The following is a 19,174-nucleotide window of genomic DNA, read 5'->3' on the forward strand; positions in this document are numbered from 1 at the left end:
TCTGAGGCATCTTCGACTGCTGGGTCCCCAGGAGGCGTCCATCAAAACATTTGTATAGGTTTTGGAGATTATGAACATCTTGCTTTTAACTGCAGGAGATGGGGACTGCCTCATGCCCTCCCATTGCAATTCAACATCAGAGAAATTGCTTGATAGCTGTAGGGGATGAATAACACCCAGTCACAGATTAATAACAGATTTGCAGCTGTATCACAAAGCCCCTGGTAACTGCAGATGCTATCATAAAGCTGCTGTGATCAGTGTTTATAGTCCTCGAGATCAATCTTGGTTTTGAGTCTCGAGATCACTTTTGGAAGGTCTCGTCTCGGAATCTATGCACTTGTCTCGGTCTCAGATAAAGAGGACACTGCCTGTGCATTGTCTGATTTATGTGTTCACATCATTACTGTGATTGGATGTAAAACATCCTGCTTCAAATTTCTATTTTTCTATTCTAAAGTGAATACAGATGTGAGTAATCAGCAGAGAGAATTTATTTTTTAACGCATTATAAAAAGAATCAGGTAAACCTCAATAGCACATACACATCAAGTGTCAATTCTATAACATATCATCCAGTTAACAGATGAACACAGATATAATTTTAACCTTTTGTACATACATGTTTTTAACCAGTTATGCAATATTTACCTATTTATTTCACACAATGTACTCATTCTCCACTGTGCCGCTTCCCTGATCAGCCGAAAGAAAAAGAGAGCGATCAAGAGACACCGCACAACTCTTGGCGTGTGACACCGCCACCTAGTGGCTGGCATAACTAACTAAAAATTGACCTTTTGCCAGCACACAAACAAACATATGTACATTTCTTTAATTTTTAGAACACAAAATACATACTGAAACAAACCAGAAATAAATGTGATGGGGGTGTTACAACAAATTCACCACCCGACTACATTAATAATGAATGTGATGTTTTATTTAGTAGAAGAACATTGTGTTGTCCTCCTATCCAATATTTCCTATATTTCCAAGCAGATTGTTTATGCTGCATTCAGATAAAATGAGAAATGTCAGCCAATGAAGACAAACAAAAAGTCAAGTAAAGATTCATACAGAACGTTGTATGTGTTTGTATTTATATCTGTCTGCTTGTAACAAACGCAATGGCTTACACTCATATAAAAAAAAAAATTTAATCCCAAAATTGACCTCCCTGTGTCTCTCCTCCTCTGCAGTCCTTGCTGCTGATTCGTCAGGAAATGATGGTTTCACAGAAGAAGCTCGCCGACTTTTGCGAGGCTCTGAAGCAGTACCTGAAGAACGTCTCCACTCAGAGAGACTGCTTTCAGTAAGTCTCTGCTTTATATTTGCTCGAGTTTCAGTGTCAAGACCTTACTATTTTCCTCACTTTTATCATATACTACCTCAATTACCTCAGTATTATTTGGTGTTCCTGCACATAGACACACACACAAAAAGAAAAAACTGCTGTAACTCCCAGGTGGTTTGGATCAGCGAGATTCTAATATCATGCGGCATACCCAATGCATATAGCATTGTACCTGTAATATAGTCTGATATACACAAACTGTGCGTATTGTAAATCTCCTATGCCACCCACTCGGAACCTCAGGGTGCAGTCTAATATCCAGAGAGATTTCTTCAAATCCCAGACTCAATATGCTGTCTGTATAGTCATACTCTGCATATGCCCTTGGCAAGACTTCAAGGTTCTGGCTCTACTGCATTTCTTTTATTTTTATTATAGTTACACCCACCAGTCTGTATTTAGGGATAAAGCGTCTGCAAGAGGGGCAGAGACAGAGGTATACGACAACTCTATATAGCACAGAATACATAGTGCATTTGCCTAATATTCATTACGTTTGAAGTAATTTGAGTTTTTAAGGTTCGGTTGGCATTCACACTGCGCTTTTTCTGCACGCTGTCTCAGGAATATTGGAGCAACACCAAATTTATGCAATAGTAGCGGACAAGACAGCGAGTAAAGAGGGTGGGGCCTGATAAGAGAGAGAGAATATGATGTGTTGTTACAGATGAGCAATGTGTGGTTCAAAAGTTATAATCCGTTAAATCACAAGTCTGTAAATTGTGTGCAAGGTTGAAATAATTTAAATTACAGGCTAGTATGTGCACAATTTTTGGTTCACTTCCTATATTTGGGGCGGATCCATGGGCATATATTTCATCTAACAGATGGGGGAGACAATAAACATAACATTTCTTAAGAGAAATTATTGAAGGGAACAAATATAATACAGCCAAAAGTGTACTTGTAGAGGATATGTGTAGATGTGGAACTCCAGTAAGAGACTGGTAAAGCTGTTTTATTCACTTTAAACATTGGATAAAGTGATTCTTTTCTCTAATACAGGTGATGCTGAACTGAGAACTGAGCCTCCTAGCAAGCAAGCTAACTAATTAGCTAGCCAGCCGGCCACTAAAAGTTTAACACCTTAATGTTTCATTCACACACTCTTGTCATAGTGTAGAAAAGCACAACGCTCTCACCAGATGAGTGACTCTGTGTTTGGCTTATTTTCTGTAGCATGAAAGCACGGTGAGTGGAATTAGCAAGTTAGCTAATTAACTATCCATCAAGCTACCAAACAAGCTAAGTAACTTTATAACTGCTAATGTAGCGGACTCGTGGAAAAATACATAATTGTTTTAGTCGTGACTAATTTCTTAATGACTCAGCATCATCTTTATTAGAGAAAATAATCACTTCATCTGATGTTTAAAGTGAATAAAACAGCCTTTCCAGTCTACTTACTGACGCAACTGGTTCTCTCCCACGAGTCCCACCAGGCTTCTGCCTACTAAACCTGTTTGAGTCGTGACTCACTCGGATCTTTCACCCGACTCTTTAAATTAACTCATGAGTCGCGAGTCTCTAGTATCATTAACTCGGATCAGTGCCGGTTTGGGGGAGGGGAGAGACAAAATAGATACAGATATACAAAAATATGATTCATAATAATAATAGCAGTGGGCATGATGAACAGTTATCACACCACCATAAACGAACCAGACTATCCAACGAAACACTCCAGGGTTCGGTTAAAACGGACTAAAGTTGAAGTGCGAAGTGTTCAAGTGTGCGAGCACCCTGAGAGTAGTGAGACAGAAAAAACACGGTCAAGTTGCGGGCAGTAAACCCAAAACAATTAGCTAAAAGATGCTAAAACACTCAATAGTGTTAAGAAGGACTGCAGAGTCGGGTGATAATAATCTATGGGCTCGTCACTAGGAGCAATCCCTTTCACATACAAGTTGTCATGTGATCCGTTGTTAAAATAAAAATATTGATAATGGCAGCTTTAAGATTAAACACTAAGCTGGACTTTTGTTGACGGATTTCATTGTTTAACAGCATTGATTCATAGCTGATGTATTTGGGGGTTTTCTATCACAGAAAAATACTCTTTAATGTCAAACTCAAAGCACATCTCTACAAAGAGATCTAAATGAAGTAGAACACAAAATGAATGATTCACTTCCTAGTGTTCACTTCCTAACTGTAAGTTATCAATGGTGCAGCCAATTGTTTTTTTAGAAGTTGCGTAATAAGTTGAATGGAGATGATTTGTGTGTTATCTATAGCCTGAATACTGCATCTGTTGCAAGTTAGTCTCCTAAAGTCTAAAACTACTGTTCATCATAAAGACAAAGGAACAAACAAATCTGAGGCAACTTTATGGAACTAAGTACGTATAAGGTGGTGGACACAGATAAAACAGTGAATATCCCTCAAAGTCCAATAAGGTCAGTCATAACAATAAAAATATATGGAACAGTTGTAAATCTGCAGGACGTTTTCAAAACCTCTGTGTGTAAGAGCACAAATGATGGAGGCCCCCACAAGGCTTTTGGGCAGTCTGAAGGGTTCAACGAGTGGGATGGGAGACATTGTGCACATTGTAGAACTGCCAGTTACCAGTTGTGATTTCAGGCAAAACTGGGCTTTTTGGAAATCATACTGAACAGTTTGGTGTAATTCAAACACCACATAACAGAAACACTCCATCCACTCCATGAAGCCTAGCAGTGGCACCATGCAGCAGACTCTAAAATCATGGGAGAAAACTTGCTGCAAAATACTTTTATTTTCTAGACAAAGACAAACAACCAAATCTAAACAGAAATGAGTTAAAAAAAAAAAAAAAAAACAAGTACAATAATGCCCTGGAGGGGCCAAGTAGGAGTCCAGACCTCATGCCAGCCCAGAATCTATGGGAGGACTTTTATTCACTCACAATCCCCATGGAACCTGACAGAGCGTGAGCAGTTTTCCAAAGAAGAATGGGTGTAAAAGCTTACAGTATCCACATAAACTCAAAGCTGTAACTGGTGCCAAAGAGCCCTCTACTAAAGTGGTGTGAATACATGCAATGGCTTTCTGATTATGAAAGAACCAGTAGAAAAAGGTCTTATGATGAGAAAGTTTTCACAGTATCTACATTTAGAGACAAAAACATTTAACAATGCCAAAAGCAGCAAAAGAATAAAGCCATATGTTTTATGTTTGCACCCACCTCATTCCAATACAGTTCTCTACATTTTGTGACCTCCCAACAGAATCGTGCCAGTATATCTTGTAATACGAGAGAGAGGGATCAAATAATCCTAAAATCATCTGGATGGAAAATGTTGGAAAGTAGAACATGGCAAAGATTTTAGGGTCAGAGTTATCTTTTTGGTAATGAAGTGCTGTAGAGCCTCAGACTCACACTATTATGGAAAAGTTGGTCCCATACAATTAAAGCCCCGTAGTGAGCCATGGCATGAAACTTAGAGACTGTCCTCCCCTGAACAACAGCCACATAATTTGCTTGTTCAAGCAGCAATTATGACTTATATTTACATCTATAATGGCAGCGCCCTCTAGTGCCCGTATTAGTTATGAAAGCAGAAAGTAAGCTGACGAAGTCTAAGAGTGCCACATTTCCACATAAGGAGGGATGGGTCAAACAAACACAAGACTTTCACCCAGGAGACCGGGGTTGAAGACCCATTTAAAAAAAAAAAAAATTAGCTGTGATTTATTTTTAAATTTGACAGAACAAATGGAGCTACGTCATCTTCCGCGTCCTGTGCCTAACCAGAAGTGATGTTACATCTGATTTTAACCCAAACCACAGTCTTGTTCTAAATGGAACAGCGGCCACGGGTTTGACTTTGACCTGCGTCCCTTTGCTGAATGAATGAATGAATGATTGAATAAAGAAATTTATTTCAGACATATCAAAAATAAACCAAACAAAACATAAAAGAAATGTACAAATAAGTTAAATAAGCAAAACATTCAATAAACAATAAGAAACATTAACCAACATAGACATGTCTGAAAAGGAGTAAAAAGAAGTATACACTTATTTAATCCTACCCCTTTTCCATAGCTCAGTAATTAATTATTATTATTATATTATTTTTTTATTTTTAACTTCCCTTCCTGACCCTTAGTATTGTGGAACACTCCCATGTAACTATATACAATTTGGTGTTTTGAATGTACAATCCATATACAGATATATATCGACATTCATACATACACGTACATACACACACATATACATACATTTACATACATACATACATACATACATAAACATACATACTCTTCACACAAATATATTTACATACAGTCACATGTGATTCCCCCTCTCTCTCCCCTTTCATGTCTTCAGCTGTCCTAAAAAAATAAAGGCCTAAAATGCCCCAAAAATTATCTTAAAGAAAAAAAACTAAAAACTTGACCATTTGGTTTAGATGTGATGTTGTATTTCCTGCCACTGCCATGGCCGTTGATTTATGAGACGTAATGTAACGGACGTTATACATTAATATAAAAAAGTTACGCACTAAAGCTTTTCTTTTTGTCAAATGGACATTTCCTGCATAGATAACAAACTTTATCAAGGTGTCAAGATTGTTCCAACATGACAGTGGTTCCAGTTTACCCCCGCAGCCCATAAATGCAGCAGCTGCTGTGACGAGTGACGCTGTCAAGTAAACATGGACACAGATTCTCCTGTGGATTATGTCCAGCACCTTGTTGAACCCATACTTCAACACATTAATGTTCTTCTTGAGGCAATATGGAGTTGTTGTTCATTACAGCAAAATGTACCATTTAAAGTGTCTTATACAATCAGCCAATAACGTCCAACTTCCCCCATTTGCACTGACCGGGTCACACATTGTTTTCCGTGGTATTATTGCAAGTTTCATTTTTATAGATGGGATGCAATCTTCAAGCACTCATTGTGGTGTTTATGTGCTGTGTCATCAATATTGTGCAGGATGAGGAAACAATTCATCTTTATTGTGTGAATGTTTATTTTTTTAATTAAATACTGTCTTTAATGTTCACCTGCCATGATGTATGTTTCCTCCCCTTTCTAATACTACCTCATATCCTCTCCATCTTTCTTCTCTTTTACTCCTTGTCCCACCTTTCTCTTCTGCTATGTCTTATCTATCTTTTCCCTCACTTATGCCATCAATCTACTGTATTTCTGCATCTTTCCTCCCTCCTCCCACCATTCTCTCATAACTCTTCCTCACCCTTCACTTCTCTCCTCTATTATCCCCTCATTGCCATTCTCCTCTGTCTGTGTTCCAGTGTGACTGCGGTGCGTCTGCCAGACGGTTTATCCTTTGTCGTCTACGAGTTCTGGGATGGAGAGGAGGAGTGGAAGAGGTGAGTTTTCAATCACATGTGGCTTTACATACTTAAAAATAATAATATTTCAATCTTAAGCCTAAGCCTAAACCCCTGGCTAATATCTGTCACTCATGCCAGTATTAATTTTTTTGTTTTTGTGTGAACAAGCTTGTTAGAAAAGCCTTAATGCAGTTAAAGTCGCAGTCTTGCTGGAACAGGGGCGGAGCCAGACATGGGGGGGGGGGGGTTTGTATCCAGAACATTTTTAGTAGAGTTCACAGAATGAATGGCGATATTTCCCCAGTAAAATAACTTTTGCTCCATTGATTTGCCGGTACAGTCAGATAGACTGAGGGGAAATGACACAAAGTTGAAGTTTTTTTTTTGAGAAAACATTCGGGGCTGGAGCCCCAGCAGCCACCCTCTCGCTCCCCCCCTGTGCTGTAATGCCAAAGAGCAGCCAAATCAATAGGCAGAATAAAACATCTGTGAATGTCGAGAAAGGCCCATTGCATTCCAACGGATCCACCTTAAAAGTATTAAAGTCATTACTGAGTGTGGACATTCATTTTGTTTCTGAAAAAGCCCCTGAGTCAGCACTCTGACTCCTCCTGAAAGTTATTTGGTGCTGAGCATGTCGTTTCTTCCTGCCTTTCTTTTCATCGATAGGTGATTGCCAAATAAAGAGAGCGCTCACTTTTCTTCCATTACCGCTGTGAGCCTGTTGGAAGAATTCCTCCGTCCACATTTAATTAGCATTCTTCAGCCACTCACTCAGTCCAGAGTTGCTGAAGCACTTGAGTTCCGTCAGGTCATTATGATTTAGTGATGGCGCTGGTTGCTGGGCATGGGGGGAGGTTGCTGATGTAGCTGCCTGCTGATCTGAGTTTATGCTCCACCGCTCACAGCATCCCACTGTCATTAATATTTCAACTCTTGCAGTAAAGGCTAAGGGCCGTGCTAAGCGGTTGGAGGCCATGTGTGCTCGCGGGCATTTGTGAGCGGCTGTGCAGTGTGCATGCATGTGCTTGTGTGTGCTCTCTCACCCTCCCTTCTGTTTCCAGGCACCTCCAGTCGGCCCCCAACAAAGCCTTTCAGCATGTGAAGGTGGACACACTGTGCCAGCCGGAGGCCGTGTCCTCTGTAGCCGTGCCAGGTCAGTGGTGAAATACCCCAGGGTAAAACATTGCAATGATTACTTTTACCGTCAATTAAAGGAGCAGGCCAGTGGTTTTTACCATTGAGATAATTTTGCTTGTCATGAGGAATATGTGAGAAAAGGTTGTGGGCATTTGCCAGATGCATTATGCAATCCAATCCAAATGTATTTATTAATTAAGTGCTGTACAATTAAAGACAAGAAAACATAAAAAGAACACAGTAAAACCACAAAGACCAGTTTAAAAGACAAAATAAAAAATAATATAGAAAGGCAACTATCACAGTTTGTTAAAGGCCTGAGAATAAAGATGTGTTTTAAGACAGGATTTAAAAACAGGCAGTGTAGGGGCCAGCCCATGCCCAATTTATGGTCCTGCGTTAAATCTACGCTGTAGCTACGTGCGTAGCTACGCGTAGATAAGGACCTTACGCCACACCCTACGCCGTAGCCTACGCCCTACCCTACGCCGTATCCTACGCCCTACGCCCTACCCTACGCCGTAGCCTACGCCCTACCCTACGCCCTACCATATGCTCTACCTTACTCCGTAGCCTACGCCCTACCCTACGCCCTACCCTACGACTTACCTTACACCGTACCCTATGCCGTAGCCCACTGAACACAGTAAAAACACTAATACCCAAGTGCTGTACAATCAAGTCAAGAAAACATAAAAAGAACACAGTAAAAACACAAAGACCAGACCCTATGCCGCACCCTACGCCGCACCCAACGCCACACCATACGCCGTACCCTACACCACACCAAACGCCACACCATACGCCGTACCCTACGCCGTACCCTACGCCGTACCCTACGCCGTAGCCTACGCAATAGGGTTAGGGTTCGTCCATGTTGCATTTCCCCCTACTCATTTCCGGGTTCTTCTCCGTAAACAACGTACAATGAAGGAGAGGGTTAACTTTTCCTGCTACAGCTTTTCCGACCGTGGTCAGAAAGCACAGGGGAGACACTTTGTTTCTCTCACTTCGCCTCCAAAGTCTCGACTCTGAAGCTAATCCCCGTCACTCTCTCAATCTCTCTACCACACGATCCCCAGCATACTCACATGCCGGCTCTGCTATTCTCTTAAAGAGATACACTAGAACGATGCAGACACCAGTGCACAAGTTTAAACCTCAGTCCACTTACGTAGGCTACGGCGTAAGCTCTGCGTAGCTCCTCCATACGACCATATATTCGCCATACATGGAGGCTACTACTGTAAAGGGGCGATCTCCCCTGTGCTTCAGCCTTGATTTTGGGTAGATCCTAAATTGGATCTGCTAGAATGGTCGACGTAGTTAGGTTTAGGCATGGGGAGTGGGGATTGGTTAGGGTAAGAATACCAGGGTAAGCCAATCAGAGGTAGAATAAGACAGAATAAGGTGGCCGTCTAGCGGAGTGTAGGATTGAGTGCTGTTGAGAGATAACCACACTAGGGACTAAAAGTAAGAATGGATCTGTTCCAATACCCAGACTTGACTTTGCAAGTGGTCAAGTGACTCTCCGGTGGCTGCCAATAGCGCAGCCAGAGCTCACTGGCACAGGCGTGGTTAATGATTGCATCACTCACTCAAACATATGGCCCACTCAAGCTCAGATGATTTGTTATTCCTATTTTATTTCCACATAGAGAACAGTAGAATGCTTTGCATGGTAATACAGTTGGTAGATGGCAGTGAAAAACAAATTCACCTTCAGATGGGAACTACACTACATGGGTACTGAGACAGTAAAAATGCCACAGAGGGATGGAATTTGGACAGAGTCAACACTCTCATTCCTAATGCTATAATGAGGTGATTCCATTTGCTTGTTTCATATGAATTGGTAATTTCCCTGTATTTTCATTTCAAAAAAGTTTGTATTTCATTGTATTCATTTCATTCATTCTTTTTTATTATTATTATGTTTTTCTTATCATTCTGATTTGGTAACTTACTGTGTCTGGATATGTTGTGGCTCCCTCTGTTGGGATGTAGTTGATGTGCTGGTTGTGTATAATAAACCCCACCTGTGTAGTATTGTTTGAGATTTTCTGTGAAACACACTGAAGAAGGGCTTCCTTAATTGGAATGCTGTCCAAATTACCTTTATACCTATATTATTATCCACATTAAGGATCCAGCACCCAGTCTTCAAAGTCTTCTAAGTTTCAGTGTGCCTCCTGTCCTGTCTGTGGGTCCCGTCATAATTGCATAGCATTCAGGTGTGAATAATAATATTCCGGCAGAATCCAGCATGTCATAAACTTCATCTTCCTCAAGTAGGACATTCTTAATTAGCAGATTGCTTTTAGATTAATTGTTTAATTTGTAAAATGTCAGAGCCCAAGATGGTATCCTAAAATAGCTTGTTCACTCAACAGTCCAAACCCAAAGATGTTCAAAATAACAAAGATATAAAACAGAGGAAATCCTCCATATTAGAAGCTGAAAACAGTGCATGTTTTTCTTGATAAATGACTTAGATTATTAACCAATTATCAAAAGTGTAGGTGATAAATCATGAAATATTTCAGCACTGAATAGAAAACAATGGAACAAAATAGAAGTTATTCATCTTGTGAAGAGCTCATTGCATGGGTAGAATCTGGTCTCAAAAAAATAAAAAATGCAAGTCTCCTTCATAGAAGTTAGTCCGTTGTGAATAGAAAATCAGGAAATGTTGTAAAATACACAATTACAGAGCCGAGCAGAATGATAATACAGTCTCCTCATATCCTGACAAACTAATTAGTGTTTAATCAGTAAGGCTGGCCGTGTATTACTAGAAGCTCAGAGGAATCCTGAACAATTAAAGCAACCTGGCACCATTTAAAACGGCCGACACTGGCATGCATCCATGCTCTGAGGCACAGGCTGTCACTGACTTGACTTGGTGATGCCTGGCAGACTGCCATATGTACTTTTTTCTTGTCTAACTCACGTTTTTTATCCATCTCTCCTCTTCCCGCTTACTCTCTTACTTCTTACTTCTTTCTTCCTCATCTCCATTCAATCTGTTTTCCTCTCATTCTCTCACACGTCTTTCTGTCTGTACTCCCCTCTGGGCCTCATTTTCTTTTCAAACCTCTGTCTTTCTCTCTAACCTCTTTCTTGCCTGTCATCTCTCTTTCTCTCTCTCTGTTTGCAGCCGCCTGGTGCAGTGTGAACAGGGACTAAGAATGAAGATATACAACTACACGCCACGACTCCTGGACACTCCCCACCTCCGCTTGAACTCCCCCTCCAACCCTAACCCCCCCTCTCCCCACTCTCACACCCCCAAACCCCTCCTCTTTCAACCCTCACATTCCTCAACTCTTTTTGTAAGTACATGTTTACACAGTGCAAATGAATGGTGTCAACTGCAGTGAAAATTGAACAAACAGTGCATTTAACAGTGTGAGATTACTAATGCGTTTGCATCTCACCATGGTAGTTTGCTGGCTCAAGATATTGGATTATGTCTTGTTCATGTTTCAAGTAGCTTTGAGCAACTGTGAAGTGGAGTTTGTCATGTAGCAAGGACCCTGGCCTTGAGTTTTTCACGTAGCAGTTACTGTTTTGGGGTAGTATTTGGTGGATGTGGCGCTTTTTTTTCACTCCTGTTAGGGTTGACCACAGGTAGCTCATCTAGTTAGCCGTTATTTCATTCCACATTTGATCCCACATACAGTGTTCTAAAAAAGTAAATTTTTGTTTTGTCTTGTAACTGATCAAATGCTTTGGACATTATTCTCACATCAGCCATTCTGAACTCCCATCAATTTGTTGAGTAAATGAGGACTATCTACAGACCAAGTTGCCAGATTAGCTCGCAATCTCAGGAAAACTGAATGCTTGTACTTAGCTTGAAGGTTAGCTAGCTCCCTAGCTAGCTCGCTGTCAAACTTACTTTCCCGAGTCTAAGTAAATGAGTTGGGGTTGTGTCAAAAAATATATATATTATGGTGAAAACCATGAAGGCCTTGTAAGCAGTGAGTGGGTTTTTAGAATGAATAATTACAAAATGTGTAGTTTAAGATTTTCTGCACTCATATGGACAAGAGCTAGCTAGAGCTGGCTCAATAACTAGATACAAATGTATTCATACAATAGGCCTATAATAGCCTAATACATAGCCTACAATATCCATTCATAGGCCTACCACATAATGTCAATTTGAGATTCTCCCAAATGGACCTGAAGGCAGCAGCATCATTGCTAGATTCAGTTGCCAAATGCCATATTAGCTGGAATTTATGACAACCCCTGTTTTGCAAAACCCGGTTTTTAAGGTAAGAAGGACTCTGAATAACACAAGGAAGGAAGATATAACATATCGGACATCTTTTAAATGTGCTTCATAACAAATAAAAGACATTTTCCATCTCAAAGAGAATCCGTATTGACCTGTGGACTGGTTGACTGAGGTATTTTCCTACGAATAGTGCTACTCTCCTATACATTAACGAGGGAACGGGAGCCTTCCCTCAATACCTCACTATAGTTATGGTGCGTTCTATTTGAACTCGGAAGTCGGAATTTACGAGTTCCCAGTGGGAAATTTGAAATGGAATGCCCCTCAAGTCTGATTTCCGACTTGGAAAGTCGGAGAACCTCACAAGTACCCCAAGCAAAGCCAACCTCAAAATCCAACATGGCTGGCTGCTCTATGCATCAACAACAGTGACAGCTGTAGTATTATACAGTATAATAGCACTTCTGTCTTATTTGTGTCTTATTAAACCAATTGTACATGCAGTCCTATCCAACTTCTATCTGTTGACATGTTGCTACGCTCTTTGTATGCACAAAATACAGCATAATGCGTTATTATCAACTGGTATGGCTAACAATGGCTAACCTGGCTAGCGCAAACCCCACTGTGAAAAAGTGGTTATTCCGTACGTTGTACTGGTCAACTGTGTTGTGTGACATCAATCCCTGCTCCGACTTCCGAGGTAAATGGAACGCAGCATTATAGTCCTGTGCACACTCATTCTATCAGAGAACCAGGGTTACAGTCGTAACTTTAGGTTTCAAATGCCTACTTGCATCTTTCAGACTTTTTAGATCCATTTGTTTTGTTGCTTGAGCTTGTTGAGTTTCCTCACCTTGAGTACATTCATGGACGATGGCTGCTGTGGGAGTAATGTCTATGATGGTAGAAGCTTAGTTAGCATGTGTAAACACAGCACAGGTTTTTACTGAGCAGCAAAACCCTGAACCCAAATCTGTGTGAAGCCAGACATCATGATTATATCAGTACATCAGATGGTGACATTACCTGGCACCAAAGACCAGCCAATAGGAGAGGGCCAGTTAGTTATCCTGAACAATAAAAACATGACACACTTCACACATATTTGGGTATGCAGATGCTAGATGATTTTTGATTGACACACACGTAGAGAAACATTGACAACATTGATTTCTTCATGTAGCTTTTATGTCATGAAACACTTTGGGGTTGACTCTTTAAACATTGACATCAGGGTCATTTAAGAGTTGAGATGAACAGATGGTTTTGCTCTCAAGGGATCATTTGTGACTTAGACAAGTGTCTGCTGCTACCTTGAGACAGAAGAGACTTAGTAGAGAGATGAAGGCAGCACCTCACTGTTCTCCATGCAGCTAAAGTTTGTTTATTTCTGCCTTCTGTTGGTGTATTCCTTGTCTGAATTGGTGGTGGGTAGCTTATATTAGCTGTGTAAGTCTAGTATAGATTGTACATATGAAAATGTTCTATTATGATTATATTTGTATTTATTGACATGTTTTAGTGCTATGGTGCAAATTTTTTCCTGAGTGGAAGTGGCAGTAGCTTTCTAGGCGCTGTGGCTTCTTGTAACAGTTTGTTTGAATTAGAGTACCCACCATCAGAAACTTCAGACAGATAAACCCGTCTGAGTGACTTTGAATGTGAAGCCTTAAACATCACCACATGCTAGAGTAGCTTTTAAGGGTTTTCAAAAGATGACTTTCTTTTTTGATGTGTAAGCAGGGAAAAGCCCAATAGCAGTCTTTCAGTTTGGTGGCATCAGATTACGCAACACCTGTTTTGACAGACAGACAGACAGATAGACAGACAGACAGACAGACAGACAGACAGACAGACAGGCAGGCAGACAGGCAGACAGGCAGGCAGGCAGGCAGGCAGGCAGGCAGGCAGGCAGACAGACAGACAGACAGACAGACAGACAGACAGACAGACAGACAGACAGACAGACAGACCGACCGACCGACAGACTGACCGACAGACAGACCGACAGACAGACAGAGCCGAAAACATAACTTGTTTGACAGTAAAGTGGCTCACCGTACAAAAGAAGATCAGGGTCAATCTTTGACTCCTGTGCATACAATTCACATTGGCCTAAGTTTCTTTCCACAATCCAAATGCATATAAGTAGATAGAGACCTCTACAGTAAAGTATACATAAAGGTGATCATGTGACTACAAATTGGCTAAATTGGCAATCTTTCCTTCCTTCCTACTCTGAAAAACTATAATTAGAGGTAAACAAACCGAATCAATGGAGGTTAAGTCTTGTCTAATTTTTGCCACATTTTCTGTGTTTGGCCATTCCCGTGTTCTTAACTCACCTCTGCATCTGTTCTGATTGTTCTTGATCTTTAGCACAAATCTCACCTGAAACCATCCATTCACTCTGGGATGACCTGTGGTCTAATTCGGGTCAAAAGACCCAGACCCAATCCCAACCCAAGACGCCTCACCTAACCTCACCCCCCACCAACACCACTATAAACCCACCACTGTAATACAATCAGACTCTCGCTCAGAAAGCACAATGTATAAAATTAGTGAATATTGTGACTTAAAGATACAGTATATTAGAGGTTATTATGTATGATGAGAGTATTTAAAGATATATAGTATTACTGCTTATCTGGTTAAAGATGTGTTGATGATTCACTCCTTTATAGCTCTATACTTTCAAAGGTGCCATCTTGCCATCCACCTCACGGTTGAGTCTATTTTCTCTATTATCTGTGAATGACAGCCCGTCTGTCATCTGCCAGTACTGTGGTAGCAGTGAGTGTGGATCCAGCTACACTGATACTAATATTGATCTAGCACCGTGCTGGGCTGCATTGAGCAGGGCAGAACTGTGTGGAATGTGGAAGTGTTGAATATAATTACATATTCTGTAACATAATTACATATTCTGTAACAAAATTATGTTTTACAGTAGGCTTATAGAACAGGCATGCGAAGGCGTTGCTGCTTTATCTGTGAAATGTCTCTGCTAATCTCTCAGTGTCTGTGTTAAAGGCACCCTGTGGAGTTTTTGACCACTAGTAGTGCTATGGAGCAATGTTTTTACAAGAGGGTCCCTGATCTGTTTGTATGGTGCGGGCGACAGGATACACATTCTTGTCACTGGTTTCATGCTATTTTGCTGATCAACAGTAAGTAGCGGTAAAGCGCGAAGAAATGTTTCAATGCACCAACAAAGGCAAATAAGATGAAGGCTGCTAGCAAGCTGTGGATGTAAACAATGTTCGGTTTGAAATATAAAAACATGGCTTTGCAAATGTTTTAAGAGAAAGGAAATGCATTCAACACGTTAGACTCATGGACATAAAGTTAGTGGACGTAGCATTCATGACGTTTGTTGGTGCCATTGGTTTGTGAGGTGCCGTTTTAAAACCTAAAATTGGGCGATACGGGCGTCGCCATTATGTTTTTTTGCAACCGGATGTAATGATTTTTGACGAGAGTGTGGAGCTGGGGAGGATGACGTGGCCAAGCCAGTGTTGTTTCTGGTTGCAATTGTGCTGCGCTAAGCTAAATGCTAAAGAGGCAAAGTTGGCGATTTTCAACACTTCTGAAGCGAGTTATCCAGCAGTTTTACTGGCAGGCACTGACCTCTGGATACTGCTGCCATTCATCTGCATGTACAACAGAACAGAAAATTGGCAATCATTCCCTTTTGTTACCAACTAACGATAGCGGTAGCTAGCAAGCTTAGTTAGCAGAACGCAGAATAGGCATTTCTAGGCGATCAAAATGTCCCAATTAACTTTAATAAAGTGAAAACACAGTGAGAGGGTCAAAATTCAGGACTCAAACACAGACAACACCATTAACAAGTTCACAGCTATGTTAATGTACAAAGGGCCATGGTTAGCATTGCTAAGCCTGCGTAATAGTCCTTCCATCAATAGCTAAAAAAGCCTTATTTTTTTGACATTTAACTGTTTAACTAGCTATATGTCAAATTACCAACAATCAAAATGACATGATGACGGACACTTTAGACACTAAACATTTTTGGTGTTTATTCATGCAAATATTTAAAAAAATATATCAATATGATAATAGCATGATGTTAAACATTCATTAGATGTACTCCTATCCTAAATCCTCTCCTGTTTCCAGTAGGAGAAATCAATAATAACATATTTTATCTGATATACTATCCTATCATAGGCTGTTGTCTGTGCCATCATCTTGCCTTTGGTCAGCAGTTGCAGAATGCAGCAGCAGAAACCACATCTCTGCATCACTTGGATGGATTACCCTGGCTCCCTATAGAGTTCACTTTATAATTCTTTAAGTTACTTTTAAAGTCGGCTGTAGCTTTAGCGTTGTTATAATTAGTGATCGTTTAACACCTTTTAATCTGCACCAAGGCCACTCAGGTTTGTGAGGGGTAAATGTAAAAACATTTTAGTGCGTAAGATATCGCCAAAGACCTTCAGCTCCACAAAACTCTCTCTGTATTTCTCAGTATGGCTATGTTTACAAAATGATGCCATCCGGCGACTTTCGCGCGCAGAAAATCAAGCGAAGATAATTACCTCTTCTGCAGAGTCCATGATGTTTTTTTAATCCTCCGTGTCCTCCTTGAGCTACTAGCAACTGCGTGGAGGAGGGGTGGGGGTTGTGCACGATCACGGAAGGTTTGCGTCATGTGGATGCACCGACAGTGTTGTTGTCATTACTTAGAATTCCTCATGGGGGAGACAGAAACTACACACTATAGCTTTAAACTACAGACTGTTACATTTGCTTGGCTTTGATTATTTTCAGGCTAGACATATTTCGGATGTATTAAATATTTGACTCACATTCATTACTGCTTCTTTAACACCATATTCTCACATACTAAAGATCAGAGTATTTTTCCCCTGTTAATCTCACTTGAACCACATCTTCAGGATGTTGAAATTAAACCTCAGATTCCTACAGTGATTTAAATCTCAGCTTCTGAGGACGCAGCATTGGGGTTTAAGAGACCACGTGGTTTTGTTCCAGACGACACAGGTTTAAACCCGTCCTGTTGAACCTTAAACTGCAGCTAAGCTAATGAAAGACCAACAGTGAGCAACACTGACCGTAAACAGGACTTTGGTTTGGTCACAAGAAAGCTCCACAGGATACCGTTAATCTTTCACTTCTTAAAAAATATAACTACTTGCACTCCTGTGCCAAATCTTGTTTGCGTTCAAGAAGGAGCTGCTGTATTCCGAATAGAAACATAAAGCCATATTGCATGGATTGATGTTTACATGTCAGTGACATACTATACTGATAGCCATAGTTTTACAGTACTCGAGCGCTCAGCTGAATGCAGCCCACATGCTCTAATCGGGGGTTTCTTTCCTGTACATTGTGCCCAGTGTGGTTGGGTTGTGTATATGATGAGATAGATAGTGAGTGAACTGTCAGAAATGCCAATACTGTTTCCTATTGATACATTCCTGAATGTCCCTCAGACTGTGCAACCCGTTCTTTTCTATCCTCCTACTCCTCAGTGCAACCTGTGCTTGGTCATACAATGAAAGAGTTATGTCATTGAAAAGTAGCGCAACAGGCCTTGATTGAATGTTTCCTGGCGACATGAAAAGATGAAACAGCAGAGGACATAACAGAGTATGTGAGAGATTAGACCTCCTGTAGCTGTAGGAAAGCTGGTGGACAGGAAGTGTGTCACATGGGCCACTTTCAGCCCCAACAAAACGTAGCAAGACGGGGTTTTTTAACGGGGTTTGCGCTGAACACCCTGTTGTGTGCTCAAGCGCTCTGCCTTTTTATTACCACGAGTTTACATGCACGTCTCTGCTGATTGGGTATCACCTGTGACACAGCCAATAAACGAGAGACACACCCACCAAACGAGAGAAAACATATCTCAAAGCTGTTGCATAACGTTTCACACCGTTCCGTGGAAACATGTCGTTCAACCAGGAAACCGTAGCAAAACGATGCACACCGTTTTGAGATTGAACGTGCCCCAGGTTTACCTCAGACCCTAACAGAATATGTGTAATTTTTCAGCAGTGATCCAGAATTACAATTTGCGGACTGTTTTTCTCCTTGGGGTGAAGATGTGTTAAAATTCTGAGTTTAAAATCTTCGGAAAATTCCGAAATCTGTGTGGCCCTGCTCAACTGTTCAAGGCCCTAACTCTTCCCTTCTATGGCTGTGTTCTTTTCTATCCTTCCACTGAGTGCATGTCAACTGAATGTCCAGTAACTTCTTCGCTGTAGTATTAGGCCATGCTACTCTTCAATGGGTTTTGTGCATTTCTTACCTTCTTCTTTCTTTTCTAGTATTCCTATGAAGGAGAAAGAGCCTAAAATCTATTATATAAAATATATATGACTAGAAAAATGGCATACAAGAATGAACATTAACTTTTATGGTAATGTTAATAAAATATTAATTCTTAATGTATGTTTCAGTAAAACTGCTTTCTCTTAAGTGTAGAGACTTAATGCAGGGATGCAAGTATTATATTTGGTCTTTAAAGAATATCTTGTTGAAATTATAGATGATGTAGAGTGATGCAAATTCAATAAAACTATAAAACTGAAAAGTGTGCTTTGTGGCTTTGATTTTAAATCCTGTCGATGATTCATATTGGTGCTTGTTTCACGCTGAAAGTTTCTGGCAGATTTGTGGTTCATTTGAACTTTCAGTCATCCTGTGATGGAGTCTAATCATCCTGCATGACAATCCTCAATTCACAAATGTTTACTTTATGGTTTGATAAGCATTCAAATGGGGTAAGCTGTAAACAATCCAGTTCACCTGATCTCAACATAACAAAACACATGACTAGAATGGGATGTGTTTAGTTTTTTTCAGCATACTTTTTATCCATATCAATTCTAAGCAGATTTTGAGATTATGATGTAGTGTGTCCACATTGGAAAAGTGGCGAAATTAAGTATACTTACACCAGACAGTATGCATGCTAAATACGGTTGAATTATGAGTCTGTTGTTGATGTACGCTTTTCTCCCACTATGCAATGCAAAATAGAAATGGAGCAGCGGGGCGCCCAGATAGCTCAGTTGGTAGAGCGGGCGCCCATATATAGAGGTTTACTCCTCGACGCAGTGGGCCCG

At 40.6% G+C, this 19,174-nt stretch overlaps 1 protein-coding gene and 1 long non-coding RNA gene across 2 annotated transcripts in view; both read left to right on the forward strand.

Annotated features, from left to right (window-relative positions):
* Positions 1 to 11,744, forward strand: part of necab2 (N-terminal EF-hand calcium binding protein 2) — a 165,527-nt gene extending 153,783 nt beyond the window's left edge. The window contains exons 10-13 of the mRNA XM_031309984.2: positions 1,203 to 1,315; positions 6,617 to 6,694; positions 7,723 to 7,814; positions 10,959 to 11,744. Of these exons, the coding sequence (XP_031165844.1) occupies positions 1,203 to 1,315; positions 6,617 to 6,694; positions 7,723 to 7,814; positions 10,959 to 10,987 (312 nt within the window). The 3' untranslated portion in view covers positions 10,988 to 11,744. The remainder of the gene's footprint in view (positions 1 to 1,202; positions 1,316 to 6,616; positions 6,695 to 7,722; positions 7,815 to 10,958) is intronic.
* Positions 11,745 to 14,062: 2,318 nt separating this feature from the next.
* On the forward strand, positions 14,063 to 16,112 carry LOC118495436. The gene is made up of 2 exons (XR_004897851.1): positions 14,063 to 15,556; positions 15,603 to 16,112. It is a non-coding gene; the product is annotated as an uncharacterized LOC118495436 (long non-coding RNA).
* The last annotated feature ends 3,062 nt before the right edge of the window (positions 16,113 to 19,174 follow it).

This window comes from Sander lucioperca, chromosome 7 (genome assembly GCF_008315115.2).
Source record: "Sander lucioperca isolate FBNREF2018 chromosome 7, SLUC_FBN_1.2, whole genome shotgun sequence".
Lineage (NCBI taxonomy): Eukaryota > Metazoa > Chordata > Actinopteri > Perciformes > Percidae > Sander > Sander lucioperca.